This window comes from Battus philenor, unplaced genomic scaffold, assembly GCF_028537555.1.
Source record: "Battus philenor isolate CCGP_79_NKW_IND1 unplaced genomic scaffold, ilBatPhil1.0.hap1 SCAF_9, whole genome shotgun sequence".
Lineage (NCBI taxonomy): Eukaryota > Metazoa > Arthropoda > Insecta > Lepidoptera > Papilionidae > Battus > Battus philenor.
The window spans coordinates 16,048,237-16,070,152 of record NW_027181759.1 but is presented as its reverse complement, the minus strand read 5'-3'; the positions used below and the strand labels follow the sequence as shown (position 1 = coordinate 16,070,152).

The 21,916-nt window shown below is 42.6% G+C and overlaps 3 protein-coding genes across 3 annotated transcripts in view; 2 read left to right on the top strand and 1 right to left on the bottom strand.

Moving 5' to 3' along the window:
• Window positions 1-3,991: 3,991 nt before the first annotated feature.
• gig (tuberin) overlaps window positions 3,992-21,916 on the top strand; it is an 89,400-nt gene continuing 71,475 nt past the window's right edge. Inside the window, exon 1 of the mRNA XM_068776121.1 lies at window positions 3,992-4,115. The gene's annotated coding sequence lies outside the window, so the exon portion shown is untranslated. The remainder of the gene's footprint in view (window positions 4,116-21,916) is intronic.
• Window positions 9,998-20,350, bottom strand: LOC137932003 (ecdysone oxidase-like). Its single transcript, XM_068775540.1, has 3 exons — window positions 20,234-20,350; window positions 19,263-19,396; window positions 9,998-11,712 (listed from the first exon to the last, which is right to left on the bottom strand). The coding sequence occupies exons 1-3, from the start codon at window positions 20,343-20,345 to the stop codon at window positions 10,195-10,197; spliced, it is 1,764 nt and encodes a 587-aa protein (XP_068631641.1). The 5' UTR covers window positions 20,346-20,350; the 3' UTR covers window positions 9,998-10,194.
• Window positions 10,249-14,004, top strand: LOC137932240 (uncharacterized). The gene is made up of 2 exons (XM_068775841.1): window positions 10,249-13,428; window positions 13,924-14,004. Exons 1-2 carry the CDS (start codon window positions 11,983-11,985, stop codon window positions 14,002-14,004), a joined length of 1,527 nt encoding a protein of 508 aa, XP_068631942.1. The 5' UTR covers window positions 10,249-11,982.

Genomic DNA, 21,916 nt, shown 5'->3' with positions numbered 1-21,916 from the left:
AATATTTCGCTACTTCCGCACATGCAGTGGTAGTTATGCAATAAAATGCACCGTCCGCCAGCCCGCTGATAAATGCGTATGCGGCAAACGAATCACACAACCGCCTCACACAACCGCCGAATCACACAACCGCCACCGCCAAATTACTCAACACGTGTTTCACCCCTCCACGGGGCATCTTCAGGAGTTATGTTACACCGATTAGTGCCAAACATAGAGACTCTGTGTCTGACTACCACTGCATGTGCGGAAGGGGCTAAATATTGGTCCTTTTCTTACATAGCCCTTCGTGTCAACGTCATCGTGCAACTGAAATACGTCTGATCCAGTAATGTTTAAGACTTCACGGATCCTTCCGTTATGTGAACTCAACTCCGAGTTAACAGCGAAAACATGAACACAATCAATTGCAGTAAGCAGTAAGCACGCAGGCTCGAGCGGCCGGTCATTTGTCGCGTCTCGGTCCGGCCGCAGCTAATTACTCCGCTTAGCAACAGAACACGAGTTCGCCTCCACTTACTAACTCGGGTTAAACAGCACGTGCGACGGAACGTTGGCCGTAAAGTTTCAATTAGAACGAAACTAATACAACATACAATATTACAGCTTTACGGTTACATACGGGTTATAAAATGATGATGCCAATTATAGCTTCCCTTTTTCAAAGTTATGAACATTGCACCCATTGTCTTCAGACATTTTAGAAATAATCAAAAAAACAAATTACCTTGTTGATATATATGACTTTTATTTGTCCAAAAATTGATATGTTGATTTTAAAATAGAACGCGATGCTTGGATGAGATTGCTTTCGATTTATAGATTTTATAGAATTTATAGATTCGATTTGTGTCAGACTTATATTTTTCTTTTTCTTCTTTTTAGCTGAAGGACGCCCACTACGGGGCATAGGCGTCTTCCAAAGATCGCCACGATGACCGGTACTGTGAACTATGTAGTTGGTCCACATAGTGGGCAACCTACCCACGCCTGACTTATATTACTTAAAAGAAGCACAAGGTGCGACACTCAACCCAGCCTTTCCGGCTTTTAGGCTCTAACAGCTTCATCTGACTGCGCTCAGCTGTGGAACATTAGAGCTCCAAGGGTGCGCGCGAGAGACTGCCGATCTGCGGGGAAAAGGAGGATCAACCACGCTCAAAGCGACCAGTAGGGTAAGAATTAGAATAGCCCCGTCACTACCTCACTGTGTAGAAAAGGACTCACCAGATTCGCATGCACACAACACCTTTTTGATGTTCAACCTATCGGCTTTTGCGAAAATGATAAATATTTACTTTTATGCCTTCTTTTTCTAGTATCATGTGAAATGAATATTTGCGTATTTTTGTTTATTTTAATAATGCATTGTATATATGTATAATTAAGATTTTGTTGATAATCGAGATCAAGAAACCTGTAACTAAAACATATTTCAAAGTACACACGTGTTTGCAAAACAATGTTTCTTTAATCATTCGAGTATGTTTATAATGTACGCATCTACGTGAAGGAAAAGGACAAAACTTAAGATTGAATTTTCTTTTCATCAAATATAAGACGCGAATATATAAGTTCAGTATGTATAATTAGTTATTTTCACATCATTGTACCTTCTGAGCTACTTTCATGGGATAATACTGCCGATACGTGTACAAATTTTACGCTATACGAGATTTGCTTTGTCTGTACAGTCTATAATAAGGCATCTAAAGACTTTTAGATAAAGTTTCGACAATATGTAGACGACATATATATGTATAAATAATAACCCTGTCTATGTGTATACGAACAGAGCTGTAAGTAAAATAGCGATGTTTACAATGTTGGCACTAGAAATGAGAAATGAAAACGAGAGAGGCTTTAACAAGGCTCTAGGCTTCATAAAATAACAGCTTGGTATACGCTTGCAATAAACTCTCTAAAGTTACAGAATTCGCACGTGGTAAATTTGAAAAGTTCCTCATGCAATAAGTCGTAAAATACCCAGTGTAAAGAAGGTTTTAAGTTATAATACGTTATGTAAATTTATCTGTCACATTAACTTATTAAGTGGAAGACCAGCGGTGAAGGACTGGGATTTGCAATCGTTGGTTCCGGGTTCAACTCCCGGCATACAATCGTATATAATTCCCATTTGGTGCACATAGGATTCTTTTAAATAGAAACCAGAGTGCCTCCTGCGTAGAACAGGTCCCAGATTCAATAAAATATGCGCAATGGTTTTAGGCGTTTTCATTTTCCTAGACAAAATATTTTGCTTTCGAACAGAATTTCTTAGAATTTTATTCACTGCTACGGTCGCATACAAGACAGGTTTCTTGTGTTATTAATAGCCCTTTACACGAAGATTGTTGAGCAGTGACAGCCCGGCGGTGGAAGATTGAGACCTGTGATCATAGGTCGGGAGTTCAGTTCTCATAATACAATCGTATGTATTTCACACTTTGTGTATTGCTTATACACGATCGCCATTGCTCACAAACAAGCTTCTAGAGGATTGCCAGTAGCATCCTCTGCGTACCATATTACGCACTGCGATCACCAACCGATCTGCCAAGTGTGGCGATTATGGTATATCTCCATAGATATCTTTGTGGAAGGCCTATGCGTAGTAAGCTTCTAAACGTCGAAGACTGTTTTAAGGATATGTTCACAAAAAACCCTGAGCTTATTGTGGACTTTTCTCGGATAAGATCAGGTTTGGTATTCTGGATGGACTTATTTGAAGTTGAAGGATGTTATTACAGAGCTGGCTTTGATTCTAGTTTCTATCAAGTCTCTCCTACCGATTTTCTTTTCTTATTAAACCACTGATCACTATGAAAGCTTCAAAGTGAAAGAATATTTTTGTAATGTACCGTAAAATAGCCCCTTTGAGCTACTTTGCATATATTTTGGCAGTTTATTGCATGTTACTTTTTTTAAACAATGAAAATTTATGGTTTTTTTAATCTTTAACCGAACAACGAGTCCCTTGACTATCAAACTCACACAAATATTAAGCCCCACAGGGTCCCCACAATTTTTTTTTGCAAAAATGTGTCAAAGGAAACTTACTAAACTTACTAATAAAAAAAATTATTTTTTACGTATTGTACAGGAAAATTGAATAAAAAAGTATGTTGAGATAGTTGACACAGATATTTATTATTACGTAGATCGTTTTATTTTTAACTTTACCGAAAACTTAATAGAATAAAACCAATTTTTACAAGTGATGTTATGATGACCCAGTTTTTTTTTGTAGTATTTGACCATTGTGACTTCTTTGTAATACAAATAAACGTCACGATCGCTCGTTGTGTACACGTGTACACCGTATTTTGGCGCGCTGTTACAAAAGCCTTAAAAACAGTCAAAGTTACCCTTACTGTTAAAGTAACCTCGTTTTACAGTAAGTGTAAAATGCACTTATATTGTCTTGTTTATCTGGTACATTACATAAGGCCTTTGTACGCCTATAATAGTAAAGAGAAAACAAACAACATTTCAAAAAAGAATAAGATATTTTGTTTTAGGGGTGCCTAATTTAAAAAAAAAAGTTGAAGGACTCATGAATTTGTCAACAACGTGGCTGCCAAATGTGGGCATCACAGCGTCCCTATTGTCTGTGGGATAGAAGTGGGCGTTGCTAGAGAAGGATAGCTCTTTACCTGCAATGAACAGTCAGTTCGATTTCACCCCGCGCACCACGAACTTTACGTTATTTTAACGAGCACGTATTACAGTGAAGTTAGTGTTACTTGTAATTTAGTTATATTCATTTCTTAGTTTAATAGATTTTTCTATTGGTTATATATTTATAAGTTCAAGTGTGAGAGGACTAAAATGTTAATTTAATAATGAATGAGTGAGTGGTGATCTTTAGGAGTGGCTTATTTCTTGTAGCGCGCGTCTATCGGCTTATATGAAGATCATATTGAATAAATGAATCTTTATGTTACTTGCAACAGTTTTCTAGCCTGATATGGTTGATTAATTGTAGAGAATATGACTGAAATTCAAAGTGTCTAATCTTTGTTTACTGCTGCAGCAACAGCGGTCACGTGACCGAAGTCAGGACGTGACAAGCATCGCCGCAAACCCATTACAGTTTGATTAAGACTGCAAGAGTAAGTACGAACAATTCATTTCCTTCGCCGGTGTAAAGCAACTTATTCACTTACCGGAGTTTTCGAGCCGGTCTGGTCTGGTCGCTGCAACACGCAGTCGTAAATAATCCGCAGCGGCGAGAGCTTTCCGACTAAAACCGACTAAGTCAGTGCGCGCCGGGCTTGTTCTCACCTGTTACGCTTCCCGAATGGCCCCCGCTACCGACACCAAAATTGTTTCATTAATTTTGCTGTTTAGATAAAACACAGACACAGTTATCTACCTACATATACAGGATGATTGCTTATATGTGTTTTAAAAGGGGAACACGATTATTTAATGTATGACACACACAAAAATTACTGATTACAGAAATTATAAATAACTTGATGATAATGTGTTAAGACAAAGTATTTTTAAAATTCGAACGACCACAACTGTTACTGTCTGTGCTTACATACTATGTACTGTCAAAGCTATTAACCGATTGAAAATAAATAATGTGATATATTTCAAAATGGTCACTTTACACAGAGCATAACAACTATATATTCACCTCTTAGTAAGTAAATAAGTAATAGTTAGCAAAATAATTTAAAAATATTGAAAACGTTGAAAAGTAACAAAGGAAATATTACCTATTATAGCTTGAAGGACGACTTAGACATTCACATAAACATAGTGATTACATAATCAATATACACAAAATACGTTTTTAATCTATTTTATCTTTACGTTATTCTTTATTAATTTTTTAACTCTACTTTGTTTCGCAAGGTGTTATAGTTGTCGAGAAAAAAGCATGAAGAAACTCCACAACAACACCTTTTAAGTTCAACAAAACAGATTTATACATATACAAAGTGTATCAGATATAGCCTATATGAAATCAAAATATTCAAGTGTCATCACTGCCAAAGATTCTGATCATTTATATATTTGTTTATTGAATAATAAACTTTTTCCGTCAACGTACTTTTAATACGCACTTAGAATTTTGAAAATGGTATATAATATATCTTAAAGTTACACATTCAAATACGTGGATATATAGACAAACATAAGTAAAATAAAATATGTTTGATAATAATCAAGTATCATTATAAATTTTATGTCTTCGTTAATATTTATTTTTTATATTATATTATACAATAAAGAACATGGTTAATTATGATAAACAAAATCAACTCAAATTTTGTTTTTAAAACTTCGTTTCCATATGAAATTCACTCAACACTTCGTATTCATAAAAAGTATCCATTAATCAAGGCTGATGAAATTCTGAATTTGCAAATACACTTCTTTTATTTCATGCAAATGGAATTTATTATCTCGTTAAAAGGAACACGCATGAACCATTTTCATAATCAATGACGCAAATGTGGTTCTATATTTTATATCATATGAGAAAGTTAACAACTTTAAATAATTGGTCAATATCAGTCAAAAGTACAATATCAGTCAATGTCTTTCGTTTATATGATGTGAACGTGTTCTCTAGCTTTTAAAATAATTGTTACTCTTTTAACAAATACAAAATACTAGGGTTCCAAACGCATCCTGATCTAAGGACACTCCTTAACGTTTGTCGGGTTTTTGTGGTTACATTTACAAATTTCTTCAATACAGTAGATAGAACAATTTGTTTCCTAGCATTACATTTATTTTAGCTAATGTTTTACAAAGCTCTTAAATTTATTAAACATTTGAAGTAAGCTATCTTTTAAGGGAGGTACTTAGTTTTATTATTATATATACTATTGTTGTATGAATAGATAGGGATAGATTATATGTATAACATATATTGACAATTTAGTAGGGCGCTAGTAGGTTCCATTTATCCTTCGAAGCCTGCGGTGTTCCGATACAACCGAAATTCTATTCATTTAATTCAACCTCAATTACGAACGACAGTGATATATGTACTATGCCGCGATCGCTTGTTCAATAGCGCCGCGAGAAATCGTTGAAATGTACACACGCGCCGCTAATGGACACAACGCGGGATCTCGCAAATAAACGAACTTTACAAACAGAACCAATTTTTATGTTTTCGAACAACACGTAACCGAATATATATATATACACACAGCCATATATATATATTTATATGTATATATATTCGTTATACTCTTTACCTATGTGCAGCATTAGAAACACTACGAAGGCGAGTCTAGTGAAAGCTGGAAGGATGTTTGATCCTTTACACTCGTTAACACGCCCTGCTAAATCTTAATTGATATGTATTTTCCTCGAAGTTTTATTTTGTGTTTTCAAACAATAAACGAAGGCATCAACGGGTACAATAACACCTTATTACAAAAATCTTAAAAGACACGTAATACCGACCAGTCCGAGCTGAGCTTTTGATACGATTTATTGTCTGTAGGCGCTTTCGAAAAGAAAACTTTTGTTAGGTTAGCTAGGCTTTTCACGCACTTAATCTACACGGGAAGCAAAGAAAGAAGTTAACCATAAAAAATTAAGAACAGGTCTTTAATGGTTACAAAAAGTTTTTATAATTGTTTTTATTATAAACACGTTACATCACCGCGTACGGCAAGAAATGCAGTCATCGAAGCGTTACCAGTTATAATTTATTTACCAAAACTTGATTAACATTTGTAATAAAAACGCACATTAATTACTTACATTAGCATATGAAAATAAAAATTATGAATATGTGAAAAAAAAATTCACGGCTCTTCGTGGAATCGACACGGGAAAAAAATTAACTAGCATAACGCAATTACTGCTGCACAAATAATAATAAAAAATAAGCCTTTTTGTTCCAACGTCTGGATACTTTTAAATTCAAATGTTTGTAAATGTTAGTGCAATTAATTTTACTATTCTAATGAGAATATAGTTAAATATCTTCTTTATGTATGGATCCTATTTATTATCCACGAATGGCAACCCAAGCCAAGGTCCTCTTGGACATAGTCACTCCATAGAGCGTGAGCCGGAGTCACATAAGAGCTCGCTTCGCAATCCGGTTTTGTTGCCTCAAAAGAGATCTCAAGAGGCCAAGCGCCTTCCGCGCCCTGTCGCTTTAAACCCACAGTATTTGGGCAGAATTAAGAATCCCGTCCAAAAAGTTCCAGAGCTCCCTATTTTGAGTAAATTTTACCCCCCTTTGTTCACGATATCAACTCACCGTTTTGTTGGTCTATTAACATTTTTCTTACCTATTGCCCCCTAACCATTATCATTTTTATGGTCCATCTATTGTTTTTAATCCTGGAGATACGACAAGCCTACGCCATTTTAGTATTAAAGCATGTAATAACACCCATTATTTTGGTTTTATTGTCTGATATTATCTTAGCTATTTCTATTATGTTTAGTGTATTTCTCTCCATTGATCACTGTTTCGTTATTATTTATCTTTCACCTTATATGTGTATGTCCATGTCTGAACATTCATGCAATAAGTAAGATAGAAGACAGGTATTAGTAACTTTTATAGTTTTTGTAAGTTTCCTATACCAGAAATTGACTCAAGTTATTTTACATCTCCTTTTTACATCTTCGTTGCTTGTTGCACCTGTCTTCTGCCACTGGGACACGAGCAATTTAAAAAAAAACTGAAACTTCCTTTTCTTTAATACAGCAACATATCTGACCTTCTATTCTTTTATGCGCTCGAAATAGCCGATCATAAGAGTGAAAGAAAAAATTGGAAGAATTTATGTTCGAAAGAAAAATATTTTATCTATGGAAATAAATATAATGCATAGATCCATTTCGCGTATTTTTATTATTCTTGCTTCCTGCTGCACGCAGGACGCACTTAAATTACGATCTAAAAATAAATAAGATTAAAAATGACCAACTTCTATGTCGGTACCCAAAGGATATTTGCAGAAATATTTCATTCCCATATGGGTCAATTTTTACTACAAAGCAATTTTTACTGGAGAGAAAACCGTGAACCTGCAATCACAGCATAGTATCTTCTCCCACAAGGTGGACAAACGATCTTAATTTTGTGAAAAGAGGCGTTGGAATTTATGAGAGTGAACAAGTACTTACACACTAATCGCCGATCATATCAACGATAAACAGATATTTTTTGTAAACATCGCACAGCGCACATTGCACGTCGTTATCTGTCGAAATATTCCGTTTTAAAATTAAATATTAATGAAAATATTGTCATATATCACTATACGAACAATTTTACAATTCTCAGGTATAAATATTAATTTTGTTATCGAAAAAACATTATGCAAAATGAAAATTATAATTAACTTATAGTTTTAGCATCATTTTAGATACAGTTCACAGCTGGACAAAGGTGTTCCTATTAGATTTATAACAGGACCTGAATCCCACGCTGAACTGCACTGTGATTTCCACTCCAGAAACTTAAGGATTCTAAAATCAGCTCTTTCCAATCCGCTGGATTATATCAGTTACTTCTTCTACGGATCTGCCTGTTCCTTATCGATATTTTTAAACGTGTTTATTTAGTTCGACCCGTACGGAATTTGTTTTTTGGGTCAAAATTAGAAATTGAAATTTAAACACCTTCCCGTTGTCAGATTGATCCGAAATTTGGTACACACATTTCATTTAGATGACAATACAATATAATAAAATCAGTAACACTATAAATCTATGATAGCCGCCGATACAAAATGACGGATTACATATTTTTCCTTAACCCCCTTAATATGGGTATCAAATAAAAGGCCTACACTAGTAAAACACGATGATTATGTCAAAATTTAAAATTCAAGATGGACGCCGTTCCAATAGGGCGGACTAGGTACATATTTTTCCGCAACCACCACAATATGGGTATCAAATAAAACCGTTTAAATTAAAAGTTTTTTAAATGTATTTATTATTAGTGAACCGGTAATATTATTGCCAACACTTCATTTTTATTTATCTTTACTCATACAAATGGGTGCTTAATTTTCATATTATTTATGACCAGACTACGTCATTCAAAACAAAACTCCTTGCTATATATCGTTCTCTTTTTATGTACTTATTTTGTTTTGCTTAGGAAACTCATATTCCCATACATATGATGAATATATTTCAATGTAAAACAATTAATAAACGCCTACCTCAAATATATATATATATATATACATATATATAAATATATATAGAGGTATATATATATGTATATAGAGGTATATATATGTATATATATATATAAAGTTTTAAAAGAAAAAAGGTCGTCTGTCCAATGAATAGACGCGCTACGCTGTGTTTATGATCATCATAATTACAGCCGTAGTTTCAGCCGTGCTCGTCATGGTCCTCCTCTAATGGTTTCCGAGCGAGCGTCCAGCCTATTTCGAAGAATTCAAAAAGCTTCAAAATTTAACTTCAAACATATGAGAACTCCTCCTCTTTTGCTGACAAAACTAAAGAAGAGAAAACCTTACTATTAAAAAAAGTCTGTGAAAATTACACGCGACCAGAAGAAATATTTTTGCCCGTTTTTTTTATACTTATTAAACACTTTTGGTCACATATTTGATATCCTTAAACACTGGAAGTACGTAAATCTTTGTCTTCTTTGAATTCTACTTTCTATTTAATTGAGTCCTATGGCACAAGGAAAAAAAAGAAAATTAATATCAAGCGTTACATTTCGAAGTGATTTTATGGAATCATTATTTTAAAAACATAATTTTTGTTTTTTTACATTCATCTTTCACGGATATTTTGCCACAATTTTTTGCTCTACTGACGGCTTATCCTAAAAATTAATGTTAAAAAAATAATCGTTTTTATTAACATTAATATCCTTATTTAATTTTTCGTTGTAAAAGAATTTGGTAGCAAACTTTGCATTAACAACGTTAAAAGCGTGGAACGACCGACAAGGTTGAACAGAAACAAAGTTACTTTAAAATTAATTTATTAATATACAGACGGGCTCGACAACTTGGCCCACTGGGAAACTTACAACGACGTCATTCACGTGTAACACTTTTTTTTCGAGTAACAGCGATCACAGGATTATTTAATTTCGGCTAGTAAAAGAATAAGTACACTAATCTGATTGTCAACTGTCGGTAAATCGACTAGTCTAGTATTACAAGAAAAAGGTACGCACAAATAGCACTATTTGAACTTTCTGAATAAGTCGTTTTCTTCCTTAATGAAGTCAGCGGCCTTCTCGGCAATCATGATGACCGGTGCGTTGGTGTTGCCGCCCGTGATGGTGGGCATGACGCTGGCGTCCACCACGCGCAGCCGCCGCGCGCCGCGCACGCGCAGCCGCGAGTCCACCACCGAGCCTAGCGCGCACGTGCCGCTGTAGTGGTAGTTCGTGTTCATCAAGCACTGCGCGTGACACCGCCAATACTCTCGGCTCCACCGCGTCAGCCCCTCGCACGGCGACAGCTTCAGGTCGACAATCTCAGCCCCTACGCTTCTAAAGTAACTCGTGTTTACCATACGAGCGTACTCTTCCATGTATTTCGCCATATCGTCCAAATCGCTCTCCTCCGAAAACATCCCCGCGTCGATCTTCGGGTAGTCGTCTGGATTTCTGCTACGGAGTAGTACTCTGCCTCTAGACTTCGGATGTAGTTTGTTCACTGTCGCTAGTAGAGTGTTTCTACCCTTTGAGGCCTCATGGAACTTTTGACATATCTCAAAATTAAACCAGTAATTAAATGCGCATATGAGTGTGTTCGCCCCGGAGTCGTTCTGGATGATAAAGTTCACAATCTCACTGTCGGGGTAAGGCTGGGACTTGTCGAGCGCTATGTAACCGGTGAACGCGGGAAACGGAAAGAAATTCTGCTCTTGAGGTTTCGGAGGAGAGTAACATTTTTCCATTTGAAACAAAATTAGGCTAACCACGTGGTCCTGGTAGTTCATACCAACCGGCAGATCACAACGCACCGGGATGCCCAGCTGCTTCAGGTGTTCCGCCGGTCCGATGCCCGACAGCATCAGCAGCTGCGGACTCATGATTGCTCCCGCAGAAACCACCACCTCCTGGTTCGCCCGCACGGTCAGCTGTTGACCACTCTGTGTTTTAACTTCCACTCCCACGGCGTTATTGTGCTTATCGAATACAATTTTGGTAGCTTTGGTATTCTTAAGAATGCACAAATTACGCCTGTGTCGGACGGGTGATAAATAAGAATGGGCTGTGCTCTGGCGCACGCCGCCCGCGATCGTGTACAGCTGAGGAGTGAACCCCAGGTGGCGGTCCCCATTCACGTCCCAAAGGACGTCGTATCCCAGCTCGCGAACCGCTTCCAAGTACCTTTCCGTATCGTTGCGATACTCTCTCGTGACGCCCAGGTACCCACTAGTGCCGTGGTTGATTGCATACGGCGAAAACAGAAGAGTGGGGTCTTCGAGCCTTTCGCTTTTGATGAAATACGGCAGCACGCCGGCCCAGCTCCAGGTAGGGTCTTGAGCAGCAATCGCCCAGCGCTCGTAGTCGTAAGGATCGCCTCTGACATAGAACATGTAGTTGAGACTACTGCTCCCGCCCAGCATACTGCCGCTGGTCAAGTTGCCCACATGGTTTCTGTGGCACCTGTGAGTTTTGTGATCGTCCTCTGTTACAAATTTTTTGTCGACTTGACCACCCGCCAGAAACGGAAAAAGTCCTGGAAACTGTCGAAGGATATTTTAGTAAGATCTGGATGTGTGGCGAGCAATAAAAAAGAATTATCTTAGACGGTAGGAACCCCAACCGGTAAACTCAACTTTTGGCATATCCTCATACAGCCTACATCGTCAAATCACAAAGACCAGTATTTCTAATCAATTGATGAAATCGCTTGCATCCAAAATCTCCAGGTTCGTATTCAAGCATTAGTTCGGCCGGTATGTCACCTTGCCTTCTGCAGTTCACTGCAAGCTGAATGCAATACTGCCTGCAGAATGATTAGGACCCCCACAAAGACCGCCGACGCGGGCGAGGTGAGCCAGGCAGGCGCCAGCCAGGCGTGCAGGGTGAGCACCTCGCCCATTAGAAGCGTCAGGCGGAGTGTGGGGGAGTGGGAAGGGCAAACGAAAAAGCCCAGGACCTCTCCCCGTAGCGTCGTGCCGGCTGTAAAGGTAAAGGCGCGTGCGTTGCCGAAAGCAGTGGAGCCGACACCTGCTCCCGCGGCGGCCGGGCAATCCCCGAAAGGGGACAAACCGGCTTCCGCGGACCGGATAAAGGAGGCGCGAGCGTGCCTGACAAAGGCGAAGTTACACCTAGGCAGCTCGCGCAACCTTAAAACAGAAATAAAAGAGCAGGTGTTATTAGCCATAAACCGGCTCTACGAATTGTTTAAGGAGGCGGAGCTCGCACATAGGGAGCGAACCCGGGACCCAAAAAAGGGTCCAGTAGAAGAACCGGCGAGTGCGGCGAACCGGGTGGAAGTAGAAGCGAAGAATCCACCCGCAAACCCCCCGCCGGTGAGTCACTGCGAGCTCCTTAATAAACTGGACAGCCACGCGAGACTCCTTGAGGCCAACACCAAAGAATTGGAGGGCTTGAGGGAGTCTCTCGCGGCTGTAAAAGTACAAGAAAAGGTGAAGCCTCCCGGCACGTACGCGAGCGTGACGGCCGGCCCGGCAAAAAGGCCGCCACCGGGGTGCGAACCTAAGCACTCGGTGGCGGTCTCGTCGGGGACTGACACGGGCGAGCAGGTCCTGGGCAAGATTAGGAAAGCTCTTAACGCCACCCAGACCGGCATAAGGGTCGACCGGATCCGCAGAGTGCGGGACGGTCGTGTTATTCTAGGTTGCGGCACAGAGGCCGAGCTGGAGAGGGTGCGTGAGGGGCTGAGGAGGGCAGGTAACGACCTGAACCTTGCAGAGGTTAAAAACAAGGACCCACTGGTGCTGCTCAGAGACGTAATGGCCTACAATACTAACGAAGAAATAATAAAGGCCATTAAGACCCAAAACAAACACCTGCTGGTCGACGTCTCTGAGGAGGATCAGAGGGCAGAGGTGAGGTTCAGGAGGAGGGCGCGAAACGTGCAGACGGTCCATGTGGTCATGCGCGTGTCGCCTGCTCTCTGGGGACGGCTGATGGCTGCGGGCTACATGCACGTGGACCTCCAGCGAGTGCGGGTGCATGATCACTCCCCGCTAGTCCAGTGCACTCGGTGCCTGGGTTACGGCCACACCAAACGGCATTGCGCGGAGAGCGAAGACCGCTGCAGCCATTGTGGTGGCCGGCACCTACGCGCCGAGTGTCCGGATCGGCAAGCCGGGAAACCTCCCGCCTGCCGGAACTGCCGACTAGCTAAGGCTGACCGGTGGGACCACGGCGCATTCGACGAAGACTGTCCTGTGCGGAGAAAGTGGGACACCATTGCACGGGCGTCCGTAGCGTATTGCTAAGGGCACCCAGGTGACTCACCGCACTCTCCGCGCAGGGCACCACCAGTACCGCGTGGCGCAGCTAAACCTGCAAAGGTCCAAGCTCGCTACTGCCGAACTGATATGCGAAGCGCCGAAGAGAGGCTGGGCGTTCGCATTGGTCCAGGAGCCGTATATCGGCGCTATTGGCGAGATGAGGCACTACCCAGGGACAAGGGTGGTACAATGTGTCGCGCGAGGCAACGGGGAGGTTGTCAAGGCGGCCATTGTGCTATTCGACGACACCATCGATATCACTCAATGTCCCCAACTCACGTCTGGCAACGTTGCCGTGGCCAGGCTGAGGACTGGGGCTTGGGAGATAGGGGTGGTGTCTGTCTACCTGGAGCCTAATACGCCCGTCGGACCATACCTGGACCGGATCGGCTCGGCCGTGGAGGGCTTGGGGACTGCCAACGTGGTGCTGGGTGGCGACGTCAATGCGCATAACACCTGGTGGGGTAGCCGGTCCACGAACCGAAGGGGAGTGGAGATCGCAGCCGCCCTCGACCAACTGGGGATGCACGTGATGAACCAGGGGTCTGAGCCGACGTTTGATACGTACGAGGGTCAAACTGAAAGTTCTTAGAAAATCAAAAACTAAGCATTCTAGCAAGTTATTAGTTTTATTATAACTTTTCAAAATAGCGTCCATTTACATCAATACATCGCTGCATTCGATGGAACCATTGAGAAAAGCACCTTGCCCACTCGGCCTTAGGGGTCTCTTCGACGGCGTTTTGAAACGCAGCCACTGCTTCTTCGGCGTCCATAAAATGTTTTCCTCGAAGTTTTTCTTTTATTTTCGGGAATAAATAAAAATCGCAGGGTGCGAGGTCGGGGCTATACGGCGGGTGACCCAGTAATTCCACGTCTGAGGTCGCCAAATAGTCGATCGTTTGCCTGGCGGTGTGCGACGAGGCATTGTCGTGATGAAGGAGGATCCTGCTGCGAGGTCGTTTCTCTCGAACTTTTTCCAAGACAAGTGGCAAACAGTTGTTAGTGTACCACTCTGCATTAACCGTTTTCTGATCCTCTAAGACAACTGTCGCGTAATGACCTGTCTTTCCGAAGAACGAGGCCACCATCTTTTTTCCAACACTTCGACCTCTTTTCACTTTAGTTGGCAACTCTTCGGAAGGAAACACCCACTGAGCAGACTGTCTTTTGGTTTCCGGATCATAACAGTAAATCCAGCTTTCGTCACCCGTTAGTATGTCGAACACAGCATTTGAGTCACCTCCGTTAAATTTTTGGATCATTTCTCGGCACCAATCAACACGGCGGAGTTTTTGAGCCTCGGTCAAATTATGCGGTATCCAGCGGGCACAAAGCTTCCTGACCGCTATATGTTCATGGAGGATTTTGTGCACTTGTCTCATACCTATGCCTAGACTTGTCCGAATCTGCTGATAGGTCACTCTTTTGTCAGTCTCTATCATACGCCGCACAACACTGATATTGTCTTCAGTCGTCGCTGTAGAAGGCCGTCCCTCACGCAAATCATCGGTGAGATTAGTTCGACCACGTTTGAATTCATTAAACCAGTTGTAAACTGTGGCACGAGATGGGGCTTCATCGTGAAAAGCCAATCGAAGTCTATCATAACTTTCTTGTTGACTTATATGACATCGAAAGTCATAAAAAATCATTGCACGAAAATTTTCTCGGCTTAAATTCATTCTGACGTGCACAGACAATTTTCAATTTGCCGCCAAATCGTAAAACAAATGACAAATGAATGAAATGTATACTCAATATTATTGGTAAAGAGTTCTATTTTCAAAATTTAAACTTATTTTTTTAATATAATGCTTTTAAGTTGCCAGTTCTAAAAACTTTCAGTTTGGCCCTCGTATCGGGGCGGTAAGCACTACTCCAGTCGCGTCGACATTACTGCTTGCTCGACCACCCTGCTCGACCGAGCGGTGGGCTGGAGCCTCGTGGACGACATATCCTCGTCGGATCACAGGGCAATTGTATTCAATCTGAAGCTTGACAAGTCCCGAGGCACGGATGTCAAGCGGACCACACGGCAGTACACTACCCGTAGGGCAGACTGGGGCGAGTTCCATCGAACTGTCGCCCGGCTGCTATCGGATCGCTGCCTGACGTCTGCCGAGGTGAATCAAATCACCGAGGAGGGGGCGTTGGACAGCATGGTCGGTCGGTACGTGGAAACCGTGAGGGACGCTTGCGAGTTGGTCCTGCCGAAGGCCTCCAAGCGGAAGAGGACGGAATTGCCCTGGTGGTCCGAACAGCTCTCTCTCCTCAAGGCGGATGTCTTGAGGAAGAAGAGAAGGATCAGGGCCGCGAGGCCGGCTCGTAAGGAGCTGGTCTGGCGCGAGTACTGCGACGCGAAGGAGGCATACCGCCTCGAGGCGAGGCGCGCTCAGACCCATAGCTGGAAGCGTTTCTGCGAGAGGCAGGATCGCGAGACCATGTGGGACGGGATCCACCGTGTGATGCGTCGCACGGAGGTGAGGCGAGAGGACGTCCCCCTCGTCCAGTCAGGTAAAGTGCTGGACGCAGCGGGATCAGCTAGGTTGTTGGCGGAGGTTTTCTTCCCGGAGGATGACCCCGGGAAGGACAATGCGGACCACAGAACTGTAAGAGCTAAGGCCGATGAAGTCAATTCGGGGGACCATGACGGAACATGCGATCCCCCGTTTACGATGGAGGAGCTCCGATGGTCCGTATCGACCTTCAATGCCAAGAAGGCACCTGGCTCTGACGGACTCACCGCGGACATCTGCCGAGCGGCCGTCGCCGTGGACCCCGCTCTGTACCTCGCGCTCTCCAACCGGTGTCTCGCGCTTTCCCACTTCCCCACGAGATGGAAGGAGGCAGTGGTCGTAGCGTTGCGGAAGCCGGACAAGGAGGACTACACGCATCCGAAATCCTACAGGCCCATCGGACTCCTGCCGATTCTCGGCAAGGTCCTAGAGAAAATGATGGTCCGTAGGATCCGGTGGTACACTGCGCCGTATGTCAGCAGCCACCAATACGGCTTTATGCCGCAGAGATGTACCGAGGACTCCCTGTATGTCCTGATCCAGCATCTGCGAACTCGGTTGAAGGAGAAGGAGATCGCAGTGCTGGTATCATTGGACATAGAGGGAGCCTTCGATAACGCCTGGTGGCCTGCTATACGGTGCAGACTGGCAGAAACTCGCTGCCCCGTGAATCTGCGGCGCCTTGCCGACAGCTATTTTAGCGATCGCAAGGTGTCCGTACGGTACGCGGGGGCGGAGTGGGCCAGAGGGACCAACAAGGGGTGCGTGCAGGGATCCGTAGGCGGCCCAACCTTCTGGACCCTCCTCATCAACCCTCTCTTGGAGGAGGTGGTAAAGACCGGGACACACTGCCAGGCGTTCGCAGATGACGTCGTGCTGGTCTTCTCGGGGCAGAAGGCCCAGGACATCTCGAGTCGGGCCAATGCCGTTCTCGCCCATGTTCATGAATGGGGGGTTAGGAACAAGCTGAGGTTCGCACCACACAAAACCAAGGTGATGGTGCTAACCAACAAGCAGAAGTTCGACTACCCATTACTGAGCATGGGGGGCGAGCCGCTTGGCCGGACTGGGGAAGTCCGGATACTAGGCCTCACAATTGACGATAGGCTCACGTTCAACAGTCACGTGAAGAACGTGAGCAAGAAGGCACAGGGCCTCTATCGTCAGCTGTGCAGGGCTGCGAAGGTATCTTGGGGTCTGAACTCGGAGGTGATCAGAGCGATGTATCTGGCGGTGCTGGAGCCGACGATTTTGTATGCAGCGAGTGCATGGGCGCCGGCGGCTAGGAAGCTGCTGGTCCGCAGGCAGTTGGACGCGGTCCAGCGGGGCTTCGCGCAGAAGATCGCGAGGACCCACAGGACCGCGTCCCTGCACTCGGCCCTTTTACTTGCCGGGTTGCTTCCCCTGGACCTTCGGGTCCAAGAAGCAGCCCGCTTATTTGAAATAAGAAAGGGTCATTCCCGGCAGGTGGTAAAGGACCGAGACCTGGAGGTACCGGTCAGCTACCTGAGACTACCACACCCGTCTGGTCAAGTTGGTGTGGAGTTCTCCTGTCTGGGGGAAAGTGCGGAGGAAGTCCGACTTGCCACCGCGGCTGCCGATCTGGTAATTTATACCGACGGCAGCCGCATAGAGGATAAGGTGGGTGCGGCGTTCTGCGTCAAGCGGGGCGCCGTAGAGTCATACACAAAGAAACTCAAGTTGGGCAACTTCTGCACCGTGTACCAGGCAGAGCTGCTGGCTCTAGCTGAGGCAACAGGGTACGCGGCCGGCGAGTCGGCGCAAGTCTGCGCCGTACTGAGCGACTCGCGGTCCGCTCTCGAAACTGTCGCAAGATCGGACACCCTCCATCCCTTAGCGTTAAGAGTGAAGGAGAATGTAATGAAAGCGAGAGAAAAAGGGAAGGATGTAAGGTTGTTCTGGGTGAAAGCGCACGCGGGGATGGAGGGGAACGAGAGGGCGGACCAGCTTGCCAAGGAAGCGGCCCTGAAGAGTAAAAGACGACCAGAGTACGAGAGATGCCCTGTTTCATTCGTCAAGCGGCAACTGAGACTGGAGTCGCTCGACGAATGGAACAGAAGGTATGTGGAAGGAACGACGGCTTCGGTAACGAGGATGTTTTTCCCGGACGCCGTCTCAGCCTACCGCGTGCTCCGCAGCATCGAGGTGGACGCGGTCTCGGCCCAGCTCTTCACGGGGCACGGGGGGTTCTCTGAGTACCTTCATAGGTTTAAGCTCAAGGAGGACCCCTCGTGCTTCTGTGAACCGGGCGTGGACCAGACCGTGATCCACCTTGTGGCCCGGTGTCCCGCATTCGGGGGACTCCGGTTCGGCTTCGAGTGCCGGTCTGGAATTCAAGTCAGGGAGGAGACAATACCCTCCCTGATCAGTGGCGAAAATAAAAAGACATTTTTATCCCTATGTCGAGAAATCGCAAAAAAAGCCATCGACAGAAACAAAACAAACATTGTATAAAAAATATAAAACAAAATAAAAAGCTAGAAGAACAAAAATGTAAAATAATAGTATAAGATCAATGTTAAACAATGTTAAATGAAATTAAAATTATAAATGTAAAAAGGAGAAAAAAGGGAAGAATGTCAGAAGAATAGAGCGAATGAGAAAGAAAGACGAAATGTAACATGAAAGATAGACAAGACTGAAAGATTATGTGAAGAACGATAGAAGAGAAAGACAATAAAAATTCTGTGAAAAAATTATATTAAAAGATTAAGTCCCTGTCCCACTCAAGATAGGGGAACATTATAAAAAAAAAAAAAAAAAAAAAAAAAAAAATACTGCCTGCAGTTGCAGTCAATTGTAGCAATTAAATAACATAACCTGAGCTACGGGGCCATTGGCAGGTTGGCAAATGATACCATCTACACTACGGTGAAGCACCGTAAGCGAGAATTTTTATTGCCAAACTTCTGTTCAGCAACAATTTTTAATGCATAAGACCCATACAAGACAATTCATTTTAGAAATCAATCGATTGTCTGCTAAATGCCATTAAATATATTTTTCAATGTAATTGCAAAAATAAACTCGACTAAATTTGTTGCGCACTCTCTTCAGGCAAGGTCGCGTGTTTGATACTGTTCGAGGTTTATTTTAAATAGGATATCATTACAGGACAGCTTGATCAGAATATAGTTTTTATCGAATTTGTCACGTGTGGTATTTTTCATTTGAATTGTTCGCAATAAATTATTTGAAATGGTACTCCATTTCGTTCAACCATCGTCCGTTTCTCTTAGGTAGTTTACTTGTTGTTAGGTAACTTACCGTGGATTCTAACGGAGGGTCCCCTCCCTCCTCTATCAGCAATACCGACACGTGTTCCGCTTCAGAGAGTCTATTGGCCAGCACGCTGCCAGCCGACCCTGCGCCCACCACCACGAAATCGAAGCTGTCCCCATCTATGATAAAATAAGTGCATTATTACCAATCTTGTTTACTCAAAGTCCAATGGCAACCCTTGCGAGAAAATTCATTTATTAATAACATTATTAAATAAACCTTTAGTCATAATTTAAGCCGTAAGATGTCCACTGTTGGGAATAGAACTTCGCCATATATTTCCAATAAGACTGATGAGAAACTGCCTGTGTTTTCTAATAATCGTAATCGACTTTATATGAATCGCTGTGTCTCCAACAAATCACACAAGTGGTAGCCTTCGCTAATTTGAGACCGACCGTTGCTACCATATTTTTATTATGGTTGCCATTATTAGGGGCCTGTCAAACATCTGCTGTCTTGGATACATAGGGACCCTATTTTTCTTAATAAGTTTTTCACTTAATAAATAAATTTTTGTCCTTCTCAATATCTTCCACACATCTTTCTTTTACTCATCACATTCTTTTCCATACTTTATTTTTCTTTCTTACATCACCTTTCTTACTTCACCTTTTTAATACTTCTTACTTTTTACGTATTTATTTTTGTTTTGAATATATTATACTGTTTGCTTTGTATATTGACACCCAAGAGACAAAGACAGATATATAAAGACAGATATACAAAAAACCAAAGGTAAATTTATTTTTACTGCTCTATAAGAGAGGCCTGTGTCAGTGGGCATTCTACAACTGTAATCATAATTATGAATGTAATATTGAACCTTTTTTTGCCGCACTCCACAATCACATAATGGATATCCCACAGTTAAGAGGATAGTAAAAGGGTCTCATTGGAGAAAACGCTGCGGTGATATTGGATGACTTTTGAAACCAAAGGCAACCTGCACTAACCGTTGACGACGCAATGCTGCTGGTACAGAGGAGCGGTGAGCTGCAACGTGGCAAGTAGGTGCAACGCGCTCTGCATCTGCGTCGCGCCCGCCAGCGCAGCCATCGCGTCCATTGCTGGAGCCTTCAATTACAAAGTCATTATTTTGTAATCATTTACAAATCACTGTCTCATTCATACATGTCTTCTGATAGACACCCACTGTAAGGCATAGGTCTTTCTCCAAGATTGCAACAATAACAGATGTTGCTCTGCCCCCAAACCTTGCTCCTTCTCCTTCCTTCCGCGACCTTGATTATGTCGTCGGTCCAGTTACTACACTACTGACGCCGCGTCTATCGGCTCGAGGTCGTCACACTAAACAGCTTTTTGAGAGGAAAGTGAAGGAACAGAAGACTCTCTTTGAGAATCATCAAGAATAAACCTTCGCTGCTCTACCCGGTACGACAATATTGAGTCGAAGGGCTTAACTTAGAATATTCCGATCCAACGTAAAAACTGTGTTACTATACCAGTACTAAACGTGAAAGTTTGCGAAAGACATCAAGCACAAGTGTTCATTAACCACTGCCTGCTGATTTTTTGGTCAGAGAAAATCATCGACACTGATCTACGGGAACCCTACAACGAGACCCCAATCGACCAACTGACCAAACACCAGATACGGACCTGGGAAGGCCACAAGCAATGAAGGGATCTCGAAAATATGTCAAGGCAAGCCCTAGATTGGTATCCCCAAAAGAAGGTGAAAACATGGTGATCAGAAGCAGTCCTGGTGATGGACGATAATTGCAGAGGCGAGGTAATAGGCTTAACACTTAACGCGAGGCTTAAGACCGACCTGGATGACCACGCATTGTCAGTGACCCTCTGCCCTACCTGGGGAACAGAGTAAGTTAAGTCAAGTAAGACCTGTAGAATGTCCAGTCCTGTATGGAGTAGCGGGAACAATATTACAATGCTAATACCGACAAATTATGTTTGACTTCAAACTTAACAATTTTAATTTGTCTTTTAAAATTAATGGATTCCCTAGAAGGTCATTGACCACTGCGAAATGTTTGATTTATATCGCTAAAAAAAAATATTTAAAATTATGTAGGCTACAAGTTTGTAGATAACAAGCGTCCAAACATTGTTATTTAAGCAAGTACTCATAAAAATTATAAATTCTAAGAATATTAAAATTCTAACAATAGGCGCAGTAAAAACGGTTGGTGGAAAAAAATAAACCAATTAAAGCATAAATATTAATATTAATATGTTCTCTTAAATTCTCGCTGAACTGGTTCACCGATTTTATATTATTTTCGGTTTAAATTTGGTGTGTTTAGGTAAGAAAACCTTCGTACTTTTAAAATAAAGCGTGTAATGTATGAAATTATTGTTCATAAGTAATCACAAAATGTTCAATTTATTATATTGTGGATGCTATTTAGTTACACTGCCATGTATTTTTAAGTATTTATATTTGTATGAGTGGATTTGTCATTTTTGATGTATATGTTATATCGTGTACTAGCATGTACAATGAACATGTCAACTACACTATACGATTCTCAGTTGGATAGGTCGGCTGGCCTCCTTCCAGCGTACGACGACCTCGATAAGATCAGCTGTCCAACTTATATGTGGACATGTAACATTCTACCGGCCCATACACTTCACTCCTGTTCCATAAGGTC